Source organism: Megalobrama amblycephala, linkage group LG3, assembly GCF_018812025.1.
Source record: "Megalobrama amblycephala isolate DHTTF-2021 linkage group LG3, ASM1881202v1, whole genome shotgun sequence".
Lineage (NCBI taxonomy): Eukaryota > Metazoa > Chordata > Actinopteri > Cypriniformes > Xenocyprididae > Megalobrama > Megalobrama amblycephala.
Window position 1 is genome coordinate 46,392,142 of NC_063046.1, and position 27,658 is coordinate 46,419,799.

Here is a 27,658-nt window from a genome sequence, read left to right on the forward strand (position 1 = left end):
TGGACAGTCTACTGTACACACATTTCAATGGAGGGACAGAAAGCTCTCGGAATAAATCTAAAATATCTTAAACTGTGTTCCAAAGATGAACGGAGGTCTTACGGGTTTGGAACGACATGAAGGTGAGTCATTAATGACATAATTTTCATTTTTGGGTGAACTAACCCTTTAAGAACATGACATACATGTCTCCCGGACATTCTGTAGAATTCAACCAACCAGATGACGACTTCAAAAATCCTGAAGTGTTTCCAGTTAAATGTGCCAAATGCATCAGATGTTCAGCCAGCGGTCCGTGGGTGTGATGTCTGAGGCTGAGACTACAGTTTAGTTTGATGAAAAGCCATTTCCAATGTGTGAAAACACTGCCCACATTTGAATCAAGTTCAGAAAAAGAAATGTTTTTTGAGTGTAGGATTCAGGCAGACATTACCTGAGAGGTGAAGATCATGAAGCTCTCAGATCACTGCTTCAAGGGTTTGATTACTAAAATTGCCTCAGGTATCAGTCATGCTGTATGCATTGCAGGATTTCACAGTGGAGTTTTTGTGAGCAATTCTGTACGGAAAGCATGTATGCAATTTATCTGGATATTGTTTATTGTGTTACATTAACAAGTCTATAGAAAGCATTACAAAGTAAATCTATATTAAAGAGACATGAAAAAATGTTATGCAAATGAGAATAACATTTGTATTCCTTCTGTTTACTCTCTGGGGTTAGGATTAGCTGTGTTGGGAAGTAAATATGCAACGCAGCACTCTTTAACTTAATCACATTTCTCAGCTGTTTTCAAAATAGTTTAGCTTTTCTTGCCTTTGACTAGATACTTTTACAATGAGTAGTGGTCTAGCATGGCAAAAATGATACATTTATTGTTTTAATATTTGCAAAAATAACTCTAGAATGTAGAGTTAGCCTATGTGTGCTACACACAGCCTTCGCCGTAGCTACGGTGTACACTCGACACAAGTATAAATCAGCCTTAATTTGCCTAATATTCACGGTACTTTAGACCACAATGAAAACGCAGACAGCAACAAGTGAGCTAAATCTGGTGTCGTCATTTGTAAAAATGGTATAAAATGTAAATATATACAAAAGCAAAACAGTTTTTTGTTAGTGTTAGATTGTGGGCTAGTATTAGGTTATAGTATTCATAACTAGATAAAAAGTAATAGAAGTCTAATGTCCCCATTTATATATAGCTAAGTAAACTTTTTTTTTTAAAACCGTGAGAACAGACTGACCATTTCTAAACCATATATCCAGGAAATTTGAGAAAGCTTTTAAGACCCATTCAAACCAAGGATGATAACTATAACGATAAAGATATAGTTTGAAATATAAAAGGATAGCAGAGTCCACACCATAACTGTAATGATAGTTATTGAGAGACCAGCATATGCATGTTATTTTTGTTCATATACAATGCAAGCCAGGCCAAGAATAAAATTCCTCATCTATCGAGTGGAAACTCATCATTCATACATCAAACTCTTTGCATTACATCTATCTTTAACCTCATATTGTAGCTTGAATAACGTTCTTCTATTTATCCTTCGGCTTTTAATCATGTTAAAGGTATGTCACCACCGTCTGTGTGTGACGTGGGTCTTTTCAGGCACCTCTCTCTCTCTCATTTGTTCATGATCTTTTATTCACAACATCTGAGACCGCTGGATAAGAGGTTTTGTTTTATCTGAATCATCTGATGTTTTTGGACGGTGCGCATGTTTGCCTGGCAGTGCGACAAATTGTGAGGACACAGTTGTTGACAAGAAAGGATACAACACACGGGTTTCCATTGTCTCTGTCGATGCCTTGATCACTTATCTTTGTATTCCACAATGTAATGAATATCTGACATCACCACTTCATTTGAAGTGAGACTGATTGTGATGAATGTGCAAACACAATATATCATGTGGGTTGGAATGCATCTTGAATAGTAATGGATCAATATATTTTTAACCTGCAAGGTGCAGTGAAAAATGTTTTACCCTTAAAAGAAGTTTTACATGAATACTACTTTCGACTACATTGGGTACATGAACACATGAACACGTGGAAATAGTTTGTTTAGCTTGTCTTTCTACTTCATCTACCCCTGAAGGGTGCATATTACAACCTTAAAGTGCTGGAGTACTAATAAAATACAAAGGTGTAGCTTTAAATTTGCAATGTAACGGATGTAGCATAGAGTAGATCTTTTCTTCCATACTGCAACATAAATCTGAGTGAAACAGATTATCTGTCTATCTGTCTGTCTGTCTGTCTGTTGTTCTAAACAACAGACTATATATCTATCTATCAACAGGGATAGGGAAGCAGTTTAGGAAAATATAGGAAATATAGCACAGCTGTGACTTGAGAGTACTTGTGGGCTGAATATCAGCTGGACTGCATCATTCTAGAAGAGCTGCAGAGGGTTTTATTGCATATTCTAGGAGACCAGCCAGGAATGAGTTGCAGAACCAGAATCTGAGTAGCTTCCCTGGCAAAGAAAAGGTCTGACTTGTTGTTTTACAATGCATGTCGAAACCCATGGTGTGCAAGTAGTGACCAAGGTTTTTGACTTGCAATGTACCTGTAGATAAGATGGTTGAAATGTCTTTTAAAATGACAAGTCCTGGTTTTGACAAGTTTAGATTCAGATCATGGTCATTCATCCAGGTAAAATGTAATTGTATTGGCTGTAGTGTCATTTCACTTAGGGTGAAGAAGCTGATTTGCTAGTTTTCAGTGTCAGGCAGTGCTTAAAGATCTAACAGAATCAGGATTCAGAAAAGATGACAGGATGCTTGTTCTGGCTTTGTTCAGTTTCTATTTTACTCTAATTATGACAGGAACAGACAGAAGAACCAACTGTTTTATAAGCAACATCCTGTCTCTATGGGAGAGATTCAAAAGAACAAGGGGAACGTTTTTCCATATTCTTTCTATGTAATTGTCATCCTCCCTTTTGTGTAACGCAATCGATAAACTGCATGTTGCAGAGTTCAATAGGATAATCAATCAACAGTGTTGATGGGTAGTCCAGTATTTCATATCTCATTATAGTGTTGATCTGTTTTGATGATGATATTCATACAGAGCAGGAGGTCTGGAGCAATTGATGAGATGTCGCTGGCTTGCAAGGATCCCAACTCCTAGAGCATTCCTGGCAGTAAAACAAACATCAAAAAACAACAGGGAACACATTCAGTCTCAAGCTAGTAGAAAAATGAAGGATTTTTGTTGGTTTGCACACCGTAATGGTGTTGGAGTGATGTTGTTTTATAAAATTAATAAAAATTCAGGATGGTCAACTGGTTAGCAGCCAAATGACCAGTCAATTAGTGATGTTGACACGGTTGCTTAATTTCCCCCCCTAATTTTTGTTTTAGCTTTCATATTTTTTTGCCTAACAGTGATTTAAAGAGGAGAAATTTATTTAAGTTTCCTGAGAGTATTTTAGTCTCTTTAAGCCCACTACCATCTCTTTTGTAACAAATTTAAGTCAACACATCAAAAAGTGTACTACTTTAAAGCATAACAAAAGATTTTTAAAATATAATGCTTTAAAGGGGTCCTATTATGCCCTTTTTTACAAAGTTTTTTTTTTTTTTAGGACGTACTAGAATAGGTTTTCATGTTTGAAATTACATTATTACAGCACCTCTGGCTCAAACACGCCGTTTAGTTCCTGTTTCGATGAAGGCCCTCCTTTGAAATATGAAATGTCCTTTGATTGGTTAACTGGCCCAGTGTTGTGATTAGCACCATCAGGAAATGTCACGGCCCTTACCAAAACCACGAGTTTCATCTGCTCCGGTGTAAATATTAAGGCGTCAATTTCAAACCAATTTGAGTCGCATTTAGACCCTGACAATGTTAACGAACAAGGGGATCGTGCAGAACGGATTTCACAGGACGTTTTAGAGTGGTATGTTTTTTGTTTCGCAATTTTCTTGTACATTTTATATACAATGTTATACACCATTTAATCATGAAATTTGTCAGAAAACTATGGTAATGCAAACAGTAATCGATCACAAAACAGTGGTTAATTTTCCAAAGGGGCGGTGAACAATCTTACAAAAGCGAGAGCTTACAAAAGCTACAGTATACACACATCATCACTGCTGTAGCTAGCAGGCTAGCAGAGCCAAACAGATTTGCCATTTGTTTACATCTTAGCAACAATATAAGGTTGGAACTGTTAATAGAAAACACAACAGCATTACTTACAGCATTACTTACAGGTTGTGATCCATAAACAACTGAAAGTCCCGACAAAGTGGGAACTACTCTTTCAGGAGAAGCTGGCACTGTACTCTCTTAGGTTCTGGAAGCTGTCCTCCATAAAATGTACAGCACACAGATAAACATTGGGGTTGTAATGTTCAGGAACAGTTTTAAAAAATACATTTTAACCAGTCTAAGTTCGTCCACCTTAGAAAGGCCAAACAAAGGTGGTTTTGGAAAAAACAGCATCTCTTTGACATAGCGACAACACTCTTCTCTAGCGCAGCTCAGCCAGGCCTTGCCCCCCTTTTTGTGTATTCTGTGGACAGGGATTATTTAAATTCTTAACATTGTGACTTCACAAGACCCAGAAAAAATGTGTTGTAGTCCAAATGAGCCGTTTGTTGTAATTCTTAAAGAGGGTTTTCTTTTATATGCTCAAACAGCAACATTACACTAACTAAAGTTGAAAAAATGAAAAAACATAATAGGACCCCTTTAAACTAAAATGTTTCATTTGACTTCACAAACGTTTTAAAAGTGTACTAAAGTTGTTAAACATGGTCATAAAAGTACACTTTTAAGTAGTCTTTTATTTCATTAATCTTGTATTATCTGCAAGTACAGTTATAAAGTTATATAAAAAAAATACATTTCAGCTTTGAAGACTGACTTGTCATTCAGACAACTGACTAGGCCAGATTATGAAAATACCCTATAAGGATTTAACCTAATAGAAGCATCATTTAAAGAAGAGGTAACACTTTACAATACTGGTGCACTAATATGCATTAATTCATGCTTAACTAATGCACAGATAATCATGTGTTAATGTATGACTCATGAAGAACTAAACCATTAATCAACTAATAAACAGTCTATATGATTAATAGATTAAGTAATATATGAATTGTTATTGATTAACTGTTTCATGATGTATTAATTCCTTAATAACATATTTTATTAACTAATAGTGTAAGATAATGTGTTAATTGCCACAATGGTTTGAAGCCATGTATTCATACATTACAACATGATTACCTGTGCATTAGTTAAGCATGAATTAATGCATATTAGTGCACACATATTGTAAAATGTTATCGAACTTATTGCAAAGAACTGCTACTTTTATATAGTGTGAATAGAATATATCGCTATTTTCAATTAGTGTAATATCACTAAGAAAATGTTGCTATTGTCACTTAGTGTAAATAGAATATATCACTTTTCGCTAAATAGCAGCTATTTTCACTTAGTGCAACTAGCCGATGCCAAAAAAGAAGAAAAATCTTACTGACCCCAAACTTTTGAACAGTAGTGTACTGCATGTGTGAGCTTTTGTTATCATAACCTTAAGCTGGGTTTCGGGTCTGTCTGTTTCCATGCATGCAAATCGCTTTCATTGTCCACTAATTTCATTTCATCCACTAATAGCCTCAATCATATAGAATCTTTATTAGTTGCAGATGCAGTAATCATTAATTAATGGTTTAGTTCTTCACGAGTCATACATTAAAACATGATTATCTGATTCTGTGCATTAGTTAAGCATGAATTGTATGCACCAGTATTGTAAAGTGTTATCAAAGAAGAAATAAAGGGATAGAGGAGGAAGAACAGTGTAGGTGGAAGAGAGGAAGGGACCTGCATATTTTGTAGTGGTCTGATATTGGGTTTCACCTCAGCTGAAACAATAGCACCATTCACCCGCAGTGGGAGCTGAGATCATTCGCCCTCTCTGTGTGAGATTTAAACTGCTGACCTACAGGAACATCCAGCTGCTTCGGAGAACATCCTCCGTGTGACAAGATGACATGTTTTCTCATCTCAGGACCTCTGTTCCACAAAGATCAAACGTCCAGAGATGGGCTATCTGAGGATAGATGTAGGAGCGCCATGGGTCATTCCTAGAGGAATGTTGAACAGTAAACCCACAGTTTGCTAAGAAATATCAGGCATGTTTTAGTCTAGACATATAGTGGATAAATATAAGAGTGCTGCTGTGAGTCCTAATTAGATTTACAAGTTCTTTAGCCCAGTTTGTTTCCCCTGAGACTCTGTTCTTTGTTTGAACAGTTTTGATAAACTGGGAAGATGTTCAGGGAGTTTGAGTGCTTCATGTTTGGAAAGGCCGTCTGAGGTTGACACTCAACACCTGTTTAAACTTCCACAACTTCACATGACTTAATTTTTTTGTTTTTAAGCTAAATGTGATGGTATTTATGCCCCTGCTGCTGTGTTTAAATGTTGAAAAGGATAGGAAACATTCACTGATAAGATTTTTATACGTTCACACAAATTCCCTCCATAGATGTGGATAAGTGTACACTGTGTTGCATTTTTAATGCATTTACCACTGCAAAACATACCACACTAGCAAAGAATTAATTGGAAATGAGTAGCAGCCGGGTAGCAGGCTAAACCCCCCCCAAAAAACTTTTAATCTGTGGTGTTTTCTTTTTGTTTGTTCTCCACCAAGAATCCATTAGTGCTCATGTGAAGTATTAGACAGCACTGAGGTCTTCAGATGTTGACAAGAAATTGAAGTTTTGGCTTTGAACCTTAAGGGACTACGCTAGGCTGACTAATATGGTGGGATCAATGGACCTTCAATGAGTCTTTGAAATACCAGCCTCAGGAGAGATAGTGGTGGTGACTTTAGCTTTGATCTTCCTTAAGATGAACTGCATATTCATAAACATTAAGAGGGACCACATTAATGAATGACTTGACATTTGCTAATCATCATGGTGAAGGAAATTGGCAAGTGGTGTTGTTCTCAAATGTAGACTATGGGTTTTTAAAGAAATGTTCAAAATATATAATTCAGCATGAGTTTTAGGCTCTCAGACTGTGCGAGGAAGCAACAAACATTTTAATCAGGGATGCTTTTTAAATCTCTAAAATTTTGAGATTTTACAGCACATCGAGGGAATAAAGCTGAGTGAGTGAGTGTATGGATGTAGAATTCTCTTTTTAATGAGAAGCAAAAAATGTAGATATTGAAATTGCAAATCCATTTAGGACCCCATAATTAGCAAACTCTGTCTTGTATTTGGTTGATCGGATCACAAGTAGACGAGAGAGACCCATTTCTGTTTACACCTGGTGTTTTGATTCATCTCTTTCAACTACTTCTGTCCTGATTTCTTTGAGGGGAAAGTCTATGGGTGGGGTAAATGTACAGGCTTTTTCAAATCTTTCAGTCTACTGGACGAAATAAGCTTGCACAATTTACATAATATGTAAATGTGAAAGGAGACAGAAAAACATTCGAAGAGCAGCAGCATCAGTTTCTGCTCTGATAGCCTCAAGACCATGCCGAACACGGTGAGTGCATGTTAAAAATCAGGAATGGTGAGAGAACATCATGCTTGGTATGTTTTTTGTTTTTTTTATCTTCAAACCAAATTTGGGTCTTCAGCTGACAAAATTTAAATCCCATTCTTACGCATTAGGTCAGACGGAGAGCAAGCGGTCTTTTGTGGCTGTTTAAATGCATTCGACCACTACGAAAGCAACCTGGTCAAATGTGTTTTATATACCTCTGGAAGTGGTCCAAAGTGGATAAGATAAAAACATTTTAGAACCTGTTTACACCTGTATTTAGCGTCATCCACTTGTGATCTGATAAACCAAAACTCTTCTTAATACCAGGATTAAACAGGGTCTAACTTGAAGTATTGTCTTACTTCAAAGGTGTTTAGTCACATTTCACCAACTTTTTTTTAATGACACTGAAAGAAAATAGCTTTTTTCAGTTCATTTATCAGCCTACAATCTTGTTTTTTGGGAGCTTGAATAAAGTGTCCTTTGACCAAGGTGCTTTTCCCCTCTATAAACTTTGCTGTTTCTCAAGTCTCTTTGGCAATTCCTCATAACCCATATCCCAAATCACTGTCATCCCCAAGGATGTGGTTAATTTCTTGCCACATTACAGTCCCCCCCCCCCCCCTTTTTTTTTTTTCCTCCTGTGGAAAAATTTGGTGATGCAAAAGTTGCTCCCTTGCCCTATATGCCACCCTGGCCTGTACTGATTTTGTTTGAATAATTAGCTTCTTCATAGCATTTTGTGAGAGTGGTGATCTCATCTGAGTAGGTGGCACATTAATACAGCTAATACATGGGGTAATAATGTAATATGAAATTATTTCTACTAGAATACTATTTATGATGACCCATTTAATTTTTTTTCAGTGTCTTTGTTCAAATGGAGGTTCTCTTTCAGGTGTATCAAACCTATTTGAAAATTGCATGTGTGGAAATTTGCACAATTACTCTTTATAAATAAACTGCAGTGCACCCACCAAGTGCACACTTTACACGACACCATTTTTAATTAAAAACTGAAAACTTTTTACACAACAATGTTGCTTTGGGTCCTGAAAACGCAAATGTTTGAAAACGGGTTTCTGGTAGCAAGTTTTTGAAAACTATACCGTTATCGTCTCCGTGTCAACTACAAAAACGGTGACGTCATTCTCATGCATATTACGTGTTCAGTCTATAGGCACATAGTGTTTCTTTAGTAACATTGCCAACTACTGGCCTGGCATGAATAATACAGTGTTTTTAGTTGTTTTCAAGGATCTGTGTGAAGGGATCGTGTTGACAATGTTGTTTGTTTGTACGCAAAAAAACAAAAGGAAAAACTTTTCTGTTTTTAGTACATCGTTGTAATCGTATACTTAATCTGTTAGATTGCACAACCAAATGGATGTTTTACTTTGCTTACTTTATAATTTATTCTGTATCTAAGTATGTCTTAAGAATAGAATAGAATAGAATAGAATAGACCAATTTATACATTAGAAATTTTTAGAATAGCAATTTAGATATTGCAAGCCTCAAAGGCTGTATTGTGTATTTATTTATTTAGTTGCTTGGTTAATTAGTTATTAAGTTAGTATCTTTTGATTGCTGAATAGACGTAAAACAGTACGTGACCTACTCCATAATTTTTCAGTCACTCTGTCCCAGAAATACATTTAAAGGACTACTAAATTACTTTAAGGATTAAGGATTAAGTCTAAGCTTTCTAATGCTACTATGTAGTATATGCAGTATGACAGTTTTAGTATGACTTTTATTTTCTGATTTTTTTTTTTTTTTTTCTTGCTATTGCTAGATTGACAAAGATTTATCCTTGATCTGGCTTAAAACAATATGTGACCTGCTCCATCATTTGAAATCATTTTGACCTATAAACACTCTTAGCATTTTGAGCACAAAATTTCATTTTTTTAAATGATATTATTATATCTGTACTCTAAACCATTACCGAAATATAATCATTTAGTTTTGGCTGAGACTTATTTCCTTTTAGTGTATACAACTGAAATTCTGTTTCTGTGTCAGGGCGACTTAAATTAAAGGAGCAGGTCACATATAAAAACAATATTGTCTAAATGAAGAGATAAGCTTTTGTCAGCCATTTCAAGGACTTGAATAAAATCTGAAACGCAATTAAATCTGAAACATTTCAGCAACTGCAAAAAGCAAAAAATAAACATACACTCACACAAATAAATCATGTTTCAACGCAAGCAACAACACTTTCTCAGTGGCTGACTAAAAGCCTTCAGCAAATTACAGTAAGGCAATCATAACAGAACCCAGGGAGGCCATTCCGGCTTTGACACGTGACAGCGGTTTGTCTCTGCTCTGCTGTTTGGTTCCCACACTCTGGCAAAGTGGACTGGTCAGTGTCAGTTCAGCTGTAATGGCTTTACAGTTCTCATGCACTTGCCTGTGAATAGCACTGAAAGTTGTTTATGCCTTTCATTTTCCTCCGTTTGCTTAGTGTTTGTACTGTCTTTAAGTAATGCTGTTGTGTGGTCTGCCATATTTTCAGAGGTGCTCCTACGCTTCTAATGGGTGTGCCTGATAAAAAATGGGTCTTTGGTATGAAGCAAAGAGGATTAAGAGGTCACTTTAGCTGTGGGTAAAAGTGGAGGCAGGAGTTAATTTATCTCTGTTTGTGTGTGTGTGTATGTATATATATATATATATATATATATATAAAGGAAAAACAGTTATTTCCACCCCTTACTCTGAGCCTCTGTTCAAAATGATCCCTTTTTAAGGTGTAGTTGGTAGAATGTCTAAAGTGGACCAGACCATCGAAAAATAAAGTGTAACCAAAGTTTCTTTGCGAACTCTCCATTACACTGTGCCTTGCTTACAAAACAAAATGTTCCAAACAAACATATAGTCCTCCGATGCGATCCAGGACACCAGATTGTTTGCGATGATGGGATCCTTCTGAAGTCTGTAGAGAGACAGAAACAAGCTGTTTAAACAGGACACATCAAAGCGAACGTTCTTTCACTCTTCCATTTGTCTTGTTGTCGACAAAATCAAATGCATGGAGTATGTCAGAAACCGAATGTGCATCTGTATACTGTATCCAGTGTAGACGGCATCAGTGATTATAATGGGTTCTTTTTGTGGCGCTCACATCCAGTGAAGACAAATATTAGCTGTTAAGCGATTGAAAGTCAGTGGGTGGGGCCTATGTTGCGATGATGTAGAACTATTCATCAATGTCTTGCTCTGGAGGCAGTCGTATGCAAATATATTTGCCATGTGACATCACAGATCCTGCAATATCAAAACAAGCCCTTTTTGGAGCTTGATTAAATAAATGCTTGGTTTATAATGAGGAGAATGTTTTACGCTCTGAAACTTGCAGGATGTTTTAATGGTACAAAGATCTCTTCTTTGTCAAAATTTCAAGGAAAATTTGATTTGCCATGTCATAAGAATATTCTTTTAAAGGTCCCGTTCTTTGTGATCCCATGTTTCAAGCTTTAGTTAGTGTGTAATGTTGTTGTTAGAGTATAAATTAAATCTGTAAAATTTTAAAGCTCAAAGTTCAATGCCAAGCGAGATATTTTATTTAACAGAAATCGCCTACATCGAACGGCCAGTTTGGACTACATCCCTCTACTTCCTTCTTTAATGACGTCACTAAAACAGTTTTTTGACTAACCTCCGCCCACAAGAATACACAAAAAAAGGGGGAGTGGTCTTGTTGCGCTCCCACGGAGAAGAGCAAGAGTTGCGTTTGTAGAGTGTGTTTGTCGCCATGTCGTCGAAACGCTGTTATTTTCATCCCGCAGTCCAATCACCTTTGTTTGGCCTTCCCAGGGACGCTGTACTTAGAGATCAATGGTTACAAATTATGTTTAACTCGGTTCCCGAAAATTATAATCCACATGTAAAACTATGTGCAGCACATTTTGCTGAGGACAGCTTCCTCAATCTCAATCAGTTTAATGCCGGATTTGCACAAAGATTATTCTTGAAAGATGGAGCAGTTTCCATGATGTTTAAAAAAAAACAATGGGACAGTATGAAAGCGATCAGACCAATTGGATAAATTGTAATCTGGCACAGGATATCCATATGATGACCAGGTTTAACCCATATACGTGCCGTATCCATCTAAATAATGAACAAAAGTCAGGAAGGCATATGGTTTATGGTGGCTGCTTTTCAAAGCCTCCACCCACTGTCTCCAAGCAGTAACATATCATGTTATAGAAATCCATTCAACAAGTCTCATTCCAGGGAAGAACTCCATCACCTTTTTCTTCTTTCTTTTTCTCCTTCGAGAGAATGAGAAGCAAAGGTATGTGTGGCTTGAACAAGAGCCAGAAACGAATCTATTGTTCTTCCATGAGCAAGTTCTGATGGTCATAAGCGTTTTTAGATCTGCTGTCTTTTGAGAATTGCAGACACATGCGCTCATCTCAATCAGAACCGGTAAGGAAGGACAGTTGAAGAGAGGTCACAAAGAAGGAAATCTTCTCTGTCTCCGTCTCTCACTCACTTTCTCTCTCTTCTGGGCTGTAGATAAGGAGGGGTTAACTGCTGCAGACGCACAGAGCCTGCTGATCTGAAAGCCAGACGTAGGTTTAAAGAAGAAGAGATGGGGGTGAGAAGAAGAAAATGAGTGTCTGTGTCTCTCTGTGTGTGTGTGTGTGTGTGTGTGTGTGTGTGTGTGTGTGTGTGTGTGTGTGTGTGTGTGTGTGTGTGTGTGTGTGTGTGAGAAAGAGAGAAAGAGAAAGAGGTGGGGGGGGACACACATAAATGAAACAATATTGCTTTGGTCATTTTTAAAACATGAGGTTTAAAACCCTCAGAGCAATCATGTTTGTGGTCTGTGTGTACGTGTACAGGTTTGGCTGCGCTTTTTGAAAAGTCTACTTTTTGGCCATATTTTTTTAAAAATATCCTCTAGTATTGTGAAACATGTTGAAAACCTACATTTGAGGACATCTGAAGTGGTCCTAATTATTTATAACATATATAAATCGGCTAAGTCCTGCTTTGTTTCAAATTTATTTATATCTAATAATGTAACAAGAACATTTTCTGAAGACAATTGCTGCATCTGGAATTGCATATTGTATAGTAGGTACTACATTTGTTTTGAAACTTACTTCGTGACCATTAAAGGGTTAGTTCACCCAAAAATGAAAATTCTGTCATTAATTACTCACCCCCATGTTGTTCCACACCCGTAAGACCTTCGTTCATCTTCAGAACACAAATTGAAATATTTTTGTTAAAATCCAATGGCTCAGTGAGGACTGCATTGATAGCAAGTTAATTTCCTTTTTCAATGCCCAGAAAGGTACTAAAAACATAATTAAAATGGTTCATGCGACTATAGTGGTTCAACCTTAATGTTATGAAGCAACGAGAATACTTTTTTGTGCGCCAAAAAAACTAAATAACAACGTTTCGAATTAGTGGTTCAGAGCGCCGAAGTCACATGATTTTAGTAAACAATATTTCATTACGTCATAAGTGTTTCGAAATTTCAATGGATCATGTGACTTGACCGAACCACTGATTCGAAACAAAAGATTCTTAAAGCTTCGAAGCTTCATGAAGCAGTGTTTTGAAATCGCCCATCACTATTGTATATCATCACTATATTGATGAATAAAGTCGTTATTTTGTGGGGGGTTTTGGCACACAAAAAGTATTCTCATTGCTTCATAATATTAAGGTTGAACCACTGTAGTCACATGAACTGTTTTAAATATGTTTTTAGTAGCTTTCTGGGCATTGAAAAAGGAAATTAACTTGCTGGCAATAGAGGCCTCACTGAGCCAATGGATTTTATCAAAAATATCTTAATTTGTGTTCTGAAGATGAACAAAGGTCTTACGGATGTAGAACGACATGAGGGTGAGTAATTAATGACAGAATTTTCATTTTTGGGTGAACTAACCCTTTAAAAAAGTATGTTCTGTATAGTATGAATGAAGCAGTAAATGAATGAAGTAGTAGTAAAGTTATAGGTTATCCAGGTACTTTTTGCCTACTATTTTATGAATACTATGAATTTGGACATACTACTTGGCTCACATACTGTTTTTTTGCCTACTATATAGTATGGAAGAATGTATATTTGGATGAAAGTTTGGGGTCAGTAAGATTTTTTTTTTTTTTAAATGTTTTTAAGAGACGTCTCTTATACTTGCCAAGGCTTAAAGGGTTAGCTCACCCAAAAATGAAAATTCTGTCATTTATTACTCACCCTCATGTCGTTCTACACCCATAAGACCTTCGTTCATCTTCGGAACACAAATTAAGATATTCTGAAGAAATCTGAGAGCTCTCTGACTCCTAAATAGACCGCAATTTAACCACCAATTTCAAGGTCCAGAAAAGTACTAAAGGCATTGTTAAAATAGTCGACGTGACTACAGTGGTTCAACCTTAATGTTATGAAGTGATGAGAATACGCAAAAACGAAACAAAAATAACGACTTTATTCAACAACATCTTCTCTTCTGTGTCATTTTGTGTCAACATCTTCTACGTCCGAATGCCAGTAAATGAAAAATACAGTTGTCAAATATTACAAGTTGTGACTTGAAAGTTGTAACTTCAAACTGTCTGCTTTAATTAATCATTAGCTAATGATTTGCAAATGTATCATTATGTTATGACTTTTCTTGTTGAGGCACATGACTATTAACTAATTGTTAAGTGATATGTCATTATGGTTTTGACTAAGCCATGGATTTCAATTTCCAACCATCTACAACCGGGACCGCACTGTACCAGATGAACTGCTGCATCCAGAACCTTGGTGTTCATGGCACAGGAATATGTCAGGTTATTGAGATTGAGGTCAAGGATTCGAAGGCAGAACACTGAGAACATATGGCCAGGCACTGCCATTTCGTAACACTGTGTCAAGACCGGACAAAGACAATAGAACCCATTATAATCAGTGATAGTGACGCTGCACTGGATGCGGCACGACGCAACACAACACAACAAAACGTCACTTCTGTTATGAAGGACAAATGGACTTGCAATGGTCTGTCATGTCCAGTGTAGACAGCTGTTGCGGCATGACTTGATAATGGTCGCATCCAGTTTAAACACAGTGCAGCATCAATCTGTAGTTCAGATTCTGGTGTGCTGATATTTACCCATCCTTCACATTCTCTGACAAAACACTCACTGCATGTGCAACTGTCAAAACCCATTAATGACATATTACTTAACAATTAGTTTATAATCATGTGCCTCAACAAGTAAAGTCAACATAATGATACGTTTTCAAATCATTATCGAGTAGTTAAGCATGAATTAGTTAAGCATGAATTAATGCATATTAGTGCACACATATTGTAAAGTGTTACCGAACTTATTGCAAAGAACTGCTACTTTTATATAGTGTAAATAGAATATATCGCTATTTTCAATTAGTGTAATATCACTAAGAAAATGTTGCTATTGTCACTTAGTGTAAATAGAATATATCACTTTTCGCTAAATAGCAGCTATTTTCACTTAGTGCAACTAGACGATGCCAAAAAAGAAGAAAAATCTTACTGACCCCAAACTTTTGAACAGTAGTGTACTGCATGTGTGAGCTTTTGTTATCATAACCTTAAGCTGGGTTTCGGGTCTGTCTGTTTCCATGCATGCAAATCGCTTTCATTGTCCACTAATTTCATTTTATCCACTAATAGCCTCACAGATATAAAGCATTCCTTTTAGTGAGTGACACTGCATTCTCTGTGAATTACATGTTCCACCAGCCGGCTGCCCACCAGAAAATAAATTCATCCACACCCAATGACTAAATCAGAAACCTGCTCAATTTTGCATTACAGAACTTTGTTTCTAAGGGGAGTATATAGTAAAAGTCTGTGGCGAAAGGTCTGCTGGAGAGAGAAAAAGCTTTATTCTCTGATCTCTTTTTGACATGTTCCTCCATGCGGCTTTCCTTTTTTCCTTATTCATTCCTCATTACTAGTTCTCTCTGTTCTTAGTGTCTGATATTTATTTTATAGTCCCTCTCCTCTATCTGACTCTTAAAAGCCCTTTCAGGAGCAGAAAATCTCCTGTGTCCAGCTTTTAAAGTTATTTGCTTAAGCTGGAAATCCATTGCTTTGTCTTGCTGTTTAAATCAATTCACTTTTTCTCCATGAAGTATACTTAAAACATATATTATAGCCCTTTATAAATGGGCCCTTATGTACCAGATCTCATGTATATTTATTATTTTATCTGATATATTGAGTGAATGATGAATGTTTAAGTACATTTAGGGTGACAGCCTCTTAACCAAAATATGCAAAACACGTCAGCAGGACACTTAGTGGATTTGCTATACTGAACAGACCATATACAGTAAGTTCATGTTCTGCTGAGTGATAGTTTGTGAATGTGTGTGTGTGTGTAATGTTGTAATCGATGTGTGTTGTGAAGCCTGAAGGGTTATGGAGAGGTTGTTGAAGGATTTGCAGCATTTTCTGAAGAGAGTAATCAAGAGAAAGAGAGATAGACAGTTGAAAATATGCTTTGGCATTGTTCCACATTATAGAAATAGTTTGCATCCTGCTCTGAATTAAGATTCAGAGTTTTGGCTCTGCTCTCGAATGCAGCGATGGAAAGCCCCTCTCTGACTGGGATTAATGGCGTTAGTGTTTGTGCAATCACGTATAGCGAGTCGTTAGTGAGGGTCATTGCTATTAGATTCATTAAAAGTAATGATGTATAGAAATGATAGCATGGGAAAATCCATTTTCCCACTCTTTTGGTGACTAAACACTGACCTCAAGAACAGAAATGCACGAGAAACCAATTTAAGAACATTTAGAGTAGCTGAGTAGACGATATAAAAACTGCATTGATTAAAATGATGTTTTAGGAGGTAAAAAGTTACAACTGTATGTCAGTTTTTCTTTTTTTTTTTTAATGATTTTAGTGATAATGATTTATTTGATTCTGCTTTTCTTCAGTTTGATTCTGCTATTCTGTTTTGTCATTTCTTCTTTCACTCGAAAGAACTTCTGGAGCAAGATACAATCTTTTGTTTCTCCTGACAACAGCAATAGCCAAAAATAAATCAGCATGATCTCATCTGTAATCATAGTTACCACATTAAAGTATTGATAGCATCAACTAAAACTACAGCATTTTGTGTATGAACAACTTTAGAGAAGTACAAATGTGTATGAATCCTTTTAGGTTCATAGAATAGTGAGTTCATTGGTTTAATAGGTTGATTTTGTAGTGTTTAATCAGTGGCATTAAATAAACATGTTTAATTCCATCACATTTATTTATCATATTTGCCTAATTTAACACGATAGCGGTTTCATTCTGTTCTGTGATTCTCATTTCAAAGATTACATCACATAAACCAATGTTCAATTTTTTTAATCTATAATAGTATATTGTAACAAAAATGACTGTCACTGAACTTTTTTTTCTGAATATGTTTTATTGTTAAGAAGAGGGTGAAGTTAGAGGCTCAAAATATCTGTATAATAAGGATTTGAATAATACAAATATAAAATATTCATAAAGATTTTTTACATTTCTCAGGCTGTGCATAAGTAAATACCTGTATGTTTTAGATGCAGTCAGTATGTCCATATATGTTTCAGTGTAATGTATACCCAAACATTACATATGAATCCCTGAATGCTGATGAGATCACACTGAATAAACAACACACAAACACAAAATCCAAAATACATTAGGTATCACATAACATGTTTTTTCGTAGCTTTACAACCTGAATAGCGCTCTTGACTCTTGAGTCAATACAGCCATTATTTTACACAGTGGGACTTGTGGAGTGGAGGGGGTTGTTTTAGGGGTTTCAGTCGGAGACTGCTTTCCTGTCCTGGATAGTAAGAGCTCTGGCCCCAAGGGGTGTAAGGGGAGGGTACACAAATACTCTGACATTTCACTCACCCCAGTGTTAATCAGACTTTCTCCTCACTCTCTTAACCAGGGCCAGACTTAATACAGCATCTTGCATCAAAGCCACTCTGCTTCTTCATGTGTGTTCTGTTAGAACTAGGGCTCATATAGACTTTTAACTATGAACAAGAACCTGTTTTGTGCTTTAAACTCTAAGGAATGGTTTACCGAACAAAGGATGTTCTGGTCTAGAGTTTACTACTGTTTGTAAAAAATATGCCAACAGGGTTTAATCTCTGTGGAAACCTGGCCAAAGGGAGTAAATTGCATTTTGGACAAAGTTAAATTGTTTGGCAGAGATTATTGTTCCACGTATTTTGTATTGGATGAGAATCCACTGTAAGACTAATGTTATGGCTTGAATAGTATATTAAGAAAAAAGGATACAGGTGTCATAATCCCAAAGATACAAGTTGATATTGGTAAGGAGGACAGTGTTTATATCTGTGCAAATTTGTTCTGCCATTCAAGCATTCAGATTATGTCAGCCTTTCATCTGAATCAAAAGATCTCCAGATGCTGTAATACTTAAACACAGACGTTACGCACAGTGTCTGAACATGATATATGTGTGTCTGAATGCTTGTGTATGTAGAAGTAGCTCCTGACCCAGAAATGTATCTTTGGGATGACCGCTTCTGCTGAATTGGATTTGAGACGTATGGTTCAGGGAGAGGACTTTCCATAAGTGCTCTCAAAGACTGAATTATGGCATGTAAATATGTCAAACACAGATGCATAAGACTATACATCCTGCACCAAAATTCTTGTTTCCAGACACAGCTGGGAATGTTGATTGGTCAGGTCATTGTAAAAAAAAAAAAAAATTCTGTTATTAATTATTCACCCTCTTGTTGTTCTAAGACTTTCGTTCATTTTCGGAACAGAAATGAAGATATTTGTAATAAAATCTGAGCGATTTCTGTCCCTCTGTTGACAGCTATGCAACTACCACTTAGATGCCTCAAAAAGTTCATAAGAGATCATAAAACTAATCCATGTTAATCGACCGGTTTTGTCCAAATGTTCTGAAGACAATGTGACAAGCAAGGCGGGGCCAGAGCCGTGAGAGAACACCGCGAGGCCGATGGCGTGATTGCTAAGGAGCGTCACCTGCGCACTGCATCGGTCTCGTATCTCTCACTATTTTACGTTTTGTTGTTTGTTTATTTTATATATTAAAGTTACGTTGAAAGTTCGCCGGTTCCCTCCTCCTCCTTCCAAAGAACTGTTACAGAGACGCAATCGCTTTATATGATGAACTGATTTAATTTAGGCTTTTATTGATATATAATTCATATGGATTAGTTTTACGATCTCTTTATGAACTTTTTGAAGCGTCAAAGTGGTAGTTGCGTAGCTGTCAATGGAGGGACAGAAATCTCTCAGATTTTATTACAAATGTCTTAATTTGTGTTCCGAAGATGAACAAAAGTCTTACAGGTTTGAATTACAGGTTTGAAAAGACATGAGGGTGAGTAAATGATGACATAATTTTCATTTTGGGTGAACTAACCCTTTAAGGGTGTGTTTACACTTGTAGTTCAGTTCTTTTGGTTCTTTTGGTCTGGACCAAAATAAGAAATAAGAAAATGATACATTTAGCCCCGGATTGCATAGCATTCACACTGTAATTTTTAAAACAGAACCTAAAGATATATATATATATATATATATATATATATATATATACACCCCCTTTGAAAAGTAACATTTTAAACAATATCTCAATGAACACAAAACCAATTTCTAAAATGTTAACAAGACTATGTTTTATGTAACATCCGTTTAACTTATAACATGAAAGTAAGGTTAATTATATAACTTAGAGAACTAAATTATTCTGTTTTACTCAAATTAGGGTGAAGCAAAAAAGAGTACACCCCACTGAAAGTCTCTGGAGCAAAGCCAAATTTTAGACTACAAATATCTAATTTAACAAGAATTCAACCACAGGTGAGTCTAATTATTCATTACACTGGTGACCAGCAGACAGTTGACTATAAAAGGGTGTTAAAACCCCTTCCCATTTCATGCTGTCAGCAATGGCACCACATGGAAGAGAAATATCACAAGAAACATAAAATAATTTCTTTACACCAGAAAGGTGAAGGCCACAAGAAGATCAGCAAAGCTTTACTTATTATTCAGAATACTGTAGAAAAGTGGTACAAAAATTTGAAAAAATATGAAACTGCAACCATCTCACAGAGACGTCCAGGTCATCCACGGAAGTTAACACCTCGACATGAGCGTCTTCTGATGAGAAGGGTTGAAGAAAATTGGCATGCAAGTTCACTGCAGTTATCTAAAGAAGTAGAAACCCAAACTGGGGTGGCTATTTCCCGTGACACAATACGACGTACATTGCAGAGGAATTGCAGGCATGTTTTTGCTTTTGCATAATAGTTTTTGTTGTGGGGTGTACGCATTTTTGCATCACCCTAATTTGAGTAAAACTGAAAAATGTGTTATATTAAACTTAGTCTTGTCAACATTTTGGAAATTGTTTTTGTGTTCATTAAGATATTGTTTAAAATGTTACTTTTCAAAGGGGGTGTACTCATTTACGCTCACTGTAAACCCGAATAAGTTGGGCTAACTCAAAAAATTTGAGGTAATCGGTTACATCAATTTTGTTCCCAATTTTAAATAAGCAGAACTACCAAGTTTTGACTTTGTACTACTCATGTGTGTTAATTGCTCCTAACTTGAAGTACTGAGTTAGCGAACTCATACATTTTAATAAAAAATTAACATTAACTAAATATTTTATTAACTTAAATAAATTAACTTGAGTTCTTGCAAATTAAATGTTATTTACTTCACTGTAAACACAAATGAGAAAATTCAGAAAATGCCAACTTGCTAATTGTCTAACATGTTAACAATTGCATAGTATAGACCTTTCTGAATGAGTACAGCATCTTAAAACATGTGAGTTACCTGCTCTCATACAAAGCAGGGTAACACTTTATTTTATACTGCCACAGTTACACGTTACTACATGTACTTACTATAATAATAACAGTAAATTATGCATAATTACAAGTAACTAACCTTGAACCTAACCCTAACTGTAACTCTATAGTAAGTACATGCAGTTAATTAATAGTACTCAGTACTTATTTGAGTAATTACAATGTAACTACGGCACTGTAAAATAAAGTGTAACCCAAAGCAGCATGCACCGCTTGTCACCATGATGGTAACTTTCCAAAAACCCACATTAACAGAAACTCTTCTAAATTAGCATAACAAAACACTAATCACTACTAAATCTCCCTTACCATTAATCTTGCACACACACACACACAAAAAAACATTATATAACACTTAATTTTAGCATTTACGCTCCCTTTCGAGTGCCGTGGGCAGGGCATGGTGGGAAATAGAAATCCCACTCCAGTTTCAGTTAAACTTAAGTTAGTCTAAATTAAAAAAAATTAGTTCATACAATTCAAAACAATAAAACAGTTCAGTTTACTTGAAATATGTCAGTGCTGTGAACTCACAAGAAAAAGAAAGTTCTAAATACTCATAACAATCCAACTGAATTAATTTGTTTAATTTAAGTTTATTCTACTCAAACCAATTAAGTATTTTGAGCATTAGGGTTTACAGTGCTGATCATTTTATATATATATATATATATATATGGAGAGAGAGAGAGAACTTACTGAACATCCAAAACAATGCTGTGTGCTCGGCTAAATGTGCTACTTGCATGTACAGTACGTACTTTTGAGGGGTGGCGGGAGCAGCTTGAGACCTGAAAACAATATCAAGAACAAGGGCTCTTGAGGGAGGAAAAGAGCTAATGTGATTTACAGGTTGTGGGTGTTCCAGGAAACAAAAAAATGCAAATGAATAATAATTAAAAAAAAAAAAACCCTGAGGATCTTCTGTGCTTGCTTCACCTCAGTGTACTTGGGAAATGGGGTTGTGAGATGAAGGTATATCAACACTGACTGTGAGATGAAAAGAAAATAGAGTGGTATTAAATTTAGTAAATGGCAAAAAAAAAAAGTATGAGTTAAATAAATTGTTTAAATCATGTACCCCATTTCTAGAAATGTAACCTTCAGGTTGGTTTCATATATGTAAAAAAAACCCTGCATTTTTCTCACTATTATCAGGACTTTCAAGGCTGGTGCGTTCTCAAATATTGTAACAAAAGCTTCTTGGACGTGCTTTCTTCTCTTGATTCTTGGATTTTAATTTGTTTTTCATTTTGCTAAAGACTGTCTGGTTCGTACTAAAGTGTAGCTATTACACAGATCCAGGATTGTATTTTTCACTGAGTGTTTCCATGGTAATGATTGAGATGTTCTTGTTCTTGTAGAACATCTGCAGTGTGTAAACAGATTTGTCCAAGCTCTAGGATTGTCACAAGTATTTTGTCTCTGTTTACTAACAGTGAAATTTGCATTGTAGATGTGTATCATTGTGCATGTGCACTCAAATAAAATCCACAGATTACAGATCATTTAACCTTTAGACACCTCTCCAAAAAGTTATGATGTGAAATATTTGCTTTTAATGATCACCAAAACATGAGAAAAAATTGCTTGGTTTAAGGTTATTTCAAGTTTTATGAGTCTTTATCCATAAAAGACAAGTAAATAAACTCCCAGAAACACTGATACACCATGCCCACTTCAGTACATAAAGAAGTTATCTAATATAATCGGTTGTGCTTCATCTGTATTTCATTCACAAGAGTGAATTTTTAATGATCTTTTAGAAATCCAGCCATTTCCTCCCCTGGCTGTTCCTGTGTAACCCCCACACAGAGCTTTATCCCCATTGCGACCATATACAGACTGAGACCCCACCTCAGTTTTTCCCCCTCTTTGTTTTCTTAACAAAACTAGATCTGCTTTTGTTCCTTACGATTGTGGGTACTTTAACCTCTAGCATAACTAGGTCTATTATTGTTCCGGTGCACAGTGATTGTTGATGTTGCAGGGTTTTCACTGGCAGACTTCAGGTAATTTGAGTTTTTCTATGCTCAGTAGTCAGGTATGAACTTGTTTCATTCATCAAGGTTTCTAAAAATTGTACATTTGCACATTAACATTCATTGAAGATTGTATATTTACATTATATATTCACATAACAATGTCCATTAGACATTTTGAAACCTATATAAATGCATATTTTTCATTACAACAAAATATTATGAAAAAATACTTGATAGCTTTTTTTTTGCTATAACAATTTGTTCATCTAATACAATGTATTAGTACAATGAAGTTACATATTTTATTTGGATATTAACATTTGTCTGTCTTTTGTTTTTATAGGACAGTTTTTAGAGAGGTGGGGAACATTTGGAAAAAAGGGGAAAAAATGCTTAAGAGCACAATAGCTTTTACATGGCATGATAACACATTACAGCACCGCAGCTCAAATAGAACCAAGGAGAGACCAAATTCCCAGAAAGATATCAGAAAACAATATGAAAATGAGGAAAGATTGAGAATATGGAAGAAAAGCTGGAATATGGAAGTGCTGAGAGATGTGAGTGGGACTATTTCAGCAAATTTCTCTAGTTTTTGTTTGCTTTTTACATTGGTAAAATATAAGCATTAGAGTTTGTCATAACTTATCCTGCATTCAGAGTTTGGTGGGGTGGAGAAACACATGGGGCTGCAGGGGGTGGTGCAGGGGCAGAGTCCCAAACCATTTCCATACACGCTCTTATGAGAAACATACGTTACATTCTAGAGAAAAGGCACAGAGACTGCTGCACTTCCCCCCAATCCCCCCAAAACACACACACACATTGGTCCTGCCTGTGCCAAAAACATCTTTTTCGTCTCTCCCCCTTTTCTTCAGTCACTCCTACCATTCTTCCATCTCTCCAACCCTCCCTTTCCCTCTCTCTCTCTCTCTCTCTCTCTCTCTCTCTTGCTGGAACGTCAAGGGTGAGATTGTAAGGACTCAGTTTAGGCACATATCTGCACTAGACAGGACAGAGAAAGGAAGGTGGAGAGAGAGGAAAGAGAGAAGGGAAAAGTTTATTACAAGTTCAAGAAAAATGTATCTAGGGCATTAAAGAGTATTCTAGCATATTGAAAGCCACTTAAAAAAGTGAAAGAGAATACAAAAGAAAATAGAGTAGGTGTGAGGTATGGACTGTCCGGTTCTGTGTATTATTCTGCTGCCCTCACTACTGTGCCTCTACAGTGTGCAGACTCTGGACTTGAGAGAACGGGATGCGCTCTGCAGTGAGGATGGGTGCTATGTGCTCTACTTTCAGCGCAAGATCTTCCTGGAAGCCTGGCGGAACTGCAAGGAACAAGGTGGGAACCTGGTCACCATCAGGCATCCAAAGGAAGCAGAAAAGGTGAAGGAGCTCTTCTCCAATGTGGAACTGAGACCGCACCACAGAGGCAAGGCAAATATCTGGATTGGCCTTCAGAGACTACCCCGACAATGTTCTCCAACCCGGCCCTTGCGTGGCTTCTCGTGGGTCACTGGAGATCAGGACACCCAGTACACAAACTGGCTAGAAGAGGACTCGGCCAGTACTTGCTCTTCCCCACGATGTGTGGCGATGCCCTACAGCATTGCAGCTCATGAGCAAGGGAATAATCTAAAATGGAAGGACGGATCTTGTTCGATTTCAGTGGATGGCTACCTGTGCAGGTACAACTTCCGAGGCATGTGTAAAGCTATTGCTAGTGAGGGTGGTGGGAATACGCTTTATAATACCCCTTTTAACCTGCTGAGTACCCTCTTAACGCATGTCCCATTTGGAGCAGTGGCAACTGTACCATGTCCTACTATAGATGACCAGTCAATTCTGTGCACAATGAAGGATGATGGAACTGTAGGTTGGAACAGGGATCCACCTTTTTGCTCTGATGTGACTAAGACAAGCTGGTGCGATAAGGACAACGGAGGTTGCCATCACTTATGCATTGAAGATGACTCACATAACTACTGCGATTGCAATGAGGGCTTTCTCCTGGCTGAGGATGGAGTAAGCTGCTTTCCATCTGACCCTTGCAATGGGGCTCCATGTGAGTTTGAGTGCTTGCCTGTGATGGACGGCTACCGCTGCGCTTGTCCTGATGGCTACATGCTGGCACCTGATGAACGAGGCTGTGTAGACGTCGACGAATGCCTACAGAGTCCCTGTGAGCATATCTGTGTAAATGCACCTGGAACCTTTGAGTGTCGCTGCCGGGATGGATACCGCCAAGATGAAGAGGGTGCCTGTGAAGATGTGGATGAGTGTCTGGATGACCCGTGTGAACATGCTTGTGAAAACACATTGGGTTCCCATATTTGCCACTGCCATCTTGGTTTTGCCCCTTTGCAAGAGGACCAGAGTCGCTGTCATGATGTTGACGAATGTCAAATTGAAGGAACTTGCGAACAGATGTGTATCAATTATGAAGGAGGCTTTGAGTGCTACTGTGAAGAAGGTTATAATCTTCAATCTGACCAATATTCCTGCAGACCCATCGGGGAGGACTTGGAGACTTCTACAACCACTGTCTCCAACCCATTGGTTACTAGTAAACCCATTTGGGAACTAGAGGACCCTGTATACCCATGGCACCCTCCATCTGAGCCTGACTGGGGAATACCTCTAAGCTGGCAGACTGAGCTGCCCAATGTGGAGACTGTTCCGACAGACCTGATTTGGACAACTGAAGTGGAACCTGAAACAACTACACCAACTGAAAACTCCCCTAATGTCATTAATGTTAATGATCTTCGTCCAGAACAACCAGTTCTTAATGCCTTTTTTCCACCAACCATTCCGACACCCATACCAGATTATTATGAGGATGAGAGCACCACGGTTCCAACAGACCTCCCTTCCTCCACAGCTTCAGGTGGGGCCTGGAATTGGCTCTGGTTCAGCTCAACCCAAACAAAGCCTGAGACACAGGAAACTGCTAAGAACCCTCTTGACTTCCCTGGAGATTATGAGTCTTCTGATCAAGACCATGATAATAATGACAAGTATGACTATGAATCAGTCACATTTGGTCCAGGGCAGCAAACTTCCACCCTGCTCCCAATGCAGTCACGAGGAATAGAGGAGGTCATACTTGATGGTGACAACAACAGTGAGCAGAGCCAAGGAACCAGCTGGTTGCTAGTTGGATTGCTAGTGCCGCTTTGCATCTTCATTGTGGTGATGGTGGTCTTAGGCATTATCTATTGTACTCGCTACACAGTTAAACCACAGAACAAGAACACAAGCGATTGCTATCACTGGATTGCCGGTGCTGGTGATAAAGCGGCTGCTGACATATCTGGTGGCGGAAATAAGTCCCATGTTTAAGCAAGCAGGCCTGTGACTGGACAGAGTGAAAATGTAAATAAACTTTGTTTTGTAACTTCACAGTAGTGGGAGTTCCAAAAGGAATTTGATGGATTGAGGATAGCAGCCCATGCTTTCCTTTTGACATTTTTTATCCATAATTATTTGTGGATGTTTATCTGGACTAAGCAAGAAAAGGGAGGTGGGGGGCAAGGATGGATGCCTCTAAAACCACTAAGCCTCATTCTCTGCTGTCCTCCAAGAGGCAATAAAAATTGTTCTACTGTTGCTCACACTGATCTCTTAGTTTGTGAAACAGTTGCTTAACAGTCACATGGCAAATAAGAGAGCATACTAAATAGATGAGGATACTTGCTTGAGTAATGTGAGGTTATTTATTTTTAATTTGAAGGAACTTTCCATCTGAATAGCTGTGTTTGTGTCATTCAAGAGAGTTATGTCTTAAGAGATTTTGTAAGGAGCCATAACTTCAGTCTATTTTGACAATGTCAAGAATTTTATTCCCTGTGGTGATCCAGACCAAAAAAGGGCTTTCTGTCATATGTGTTAAATGTTGTTGTTGCCACCAAACTGTGCCTAACAAGTTTTGTAACAAGATTATTTGATTCCAAGCCTTCCAAGCATTGTGTGTTTAATGACAGTAATTTGATTGCTCTGAATAAGTCCTTTGGAAGTTGGCATGCATGCGGACAGTCTGGTCATTATGCCACATTATGAGAGTGAAGTTGGTCATAATTCACAAGCATTTTAAAATGTCAGAACAAGCAGCCAGACAATGGTGTACCAATGAATTTTCTATGATCAGTTTGTAGTATTATGTTTTGATATGCTAAGTGAAGGTGAGGTACGGATAAACTTGTTCAAACCACAACCACAAAATTTCTACTTTAACTACTACTTGATTTTTTTAAAACTGTTTATTAAAGTGCTCAATAAGGCTTAAATGTTTGTGTCTTTATTTTTGGGGACATGCAATATTTGTCTTTTGATGTCATGGCTTATAAATGCCTATAAAATCAATAGACAATGTTGCTGTTAATTGTGTAGAATTTGCAGCTTTTTTAGGGTTAGTGTAAGGATATGTTAAGGGTTTACGCAGTTATATAAACTATGCCTTCACTGTATTCCTTTCTCTCTTGTTCCATGTGGATACAGGAGGGATTTTGACTGATTGACGGTGGTACTTTGAAGGTATAGAACACATGTTCTGTACTCTATACCAGCTGATTATCCAAACAGATAAATCTGGACAGACATCAGAGAGCTCCTAACTGTCATGCTGTGTTGTGGATAATTGGCGTATTCAGCCTTCACATCATCACAGGAAAAGCTCTCTAGTGGAATCGCCTGAAAACTGACAGCTTCCTACATGTTTTACAGTTCTGTGTGAGATTACTTTAGATTCATCTTGGTTTTTTGGATTATTTATTTATTTATTTATTTATTTTTAAGAAATATTACTTTTGAGCAAGGTTGCAATATATCGATCAAAAGTGACAGTAAAGACTTATAATATTGTTTAAAAAAATCTGTTTCAAATAAATGCTGTTCTTTTGAACTTTATATTCATCAAAGTAAAAATGTATTATGATTTCCACAAAAATATTAAAGGGTTAGTTCACCCAAAAATGAAAATAATGTCATTTATTACTCCCCTCATGCCGTTCCACACCTGTAAGACCTTCATTCATCTTCGGAACACAAATTAAGATATTTTTGTTGAAATCCGATGGCTCAGCGAGGCCTGCATAGCCAGCAATGACATTTCCTCTCTCAAGATCCATTAATGTACTTAAAACATATTTAAATCAGTTCATGTGAGTACAGTGGTTTAACATATAAAACATATATATA

At 37.0% G+C, this 27,658-nt stretch overlaps 1 protein-coding gene and 1 long non-coding RNA gene across 2 annotated transcripts in view; both read left to right on the forward strand.

Annotated features, from left to right (window-relative positions):
• LOC125265460 overlaps positions 1 to 27,658 on the forward strand; it is a 126,522-nt gene that overhangs the window by 44,679 nt on the left and 54,185 nt on the right. The window lies entirely within an intron of this gene.
• Positions 23,429 to 26,742, forward strand: cd248a (CD248 molecule, endosialin a). Its single transcript, XM_048185694.1, has one exon. The coding sequence runs from the start codon at positions 23,630 to 23,632 to the stop codon at positions 25,802 to 25,804; it is 2,175 nt and encodes a 724-aa protein (XP_048041651.1). The 5' UTR covers positions 23,429 to 23,629; the 3' UTR covers positions 25,805 to 26,742.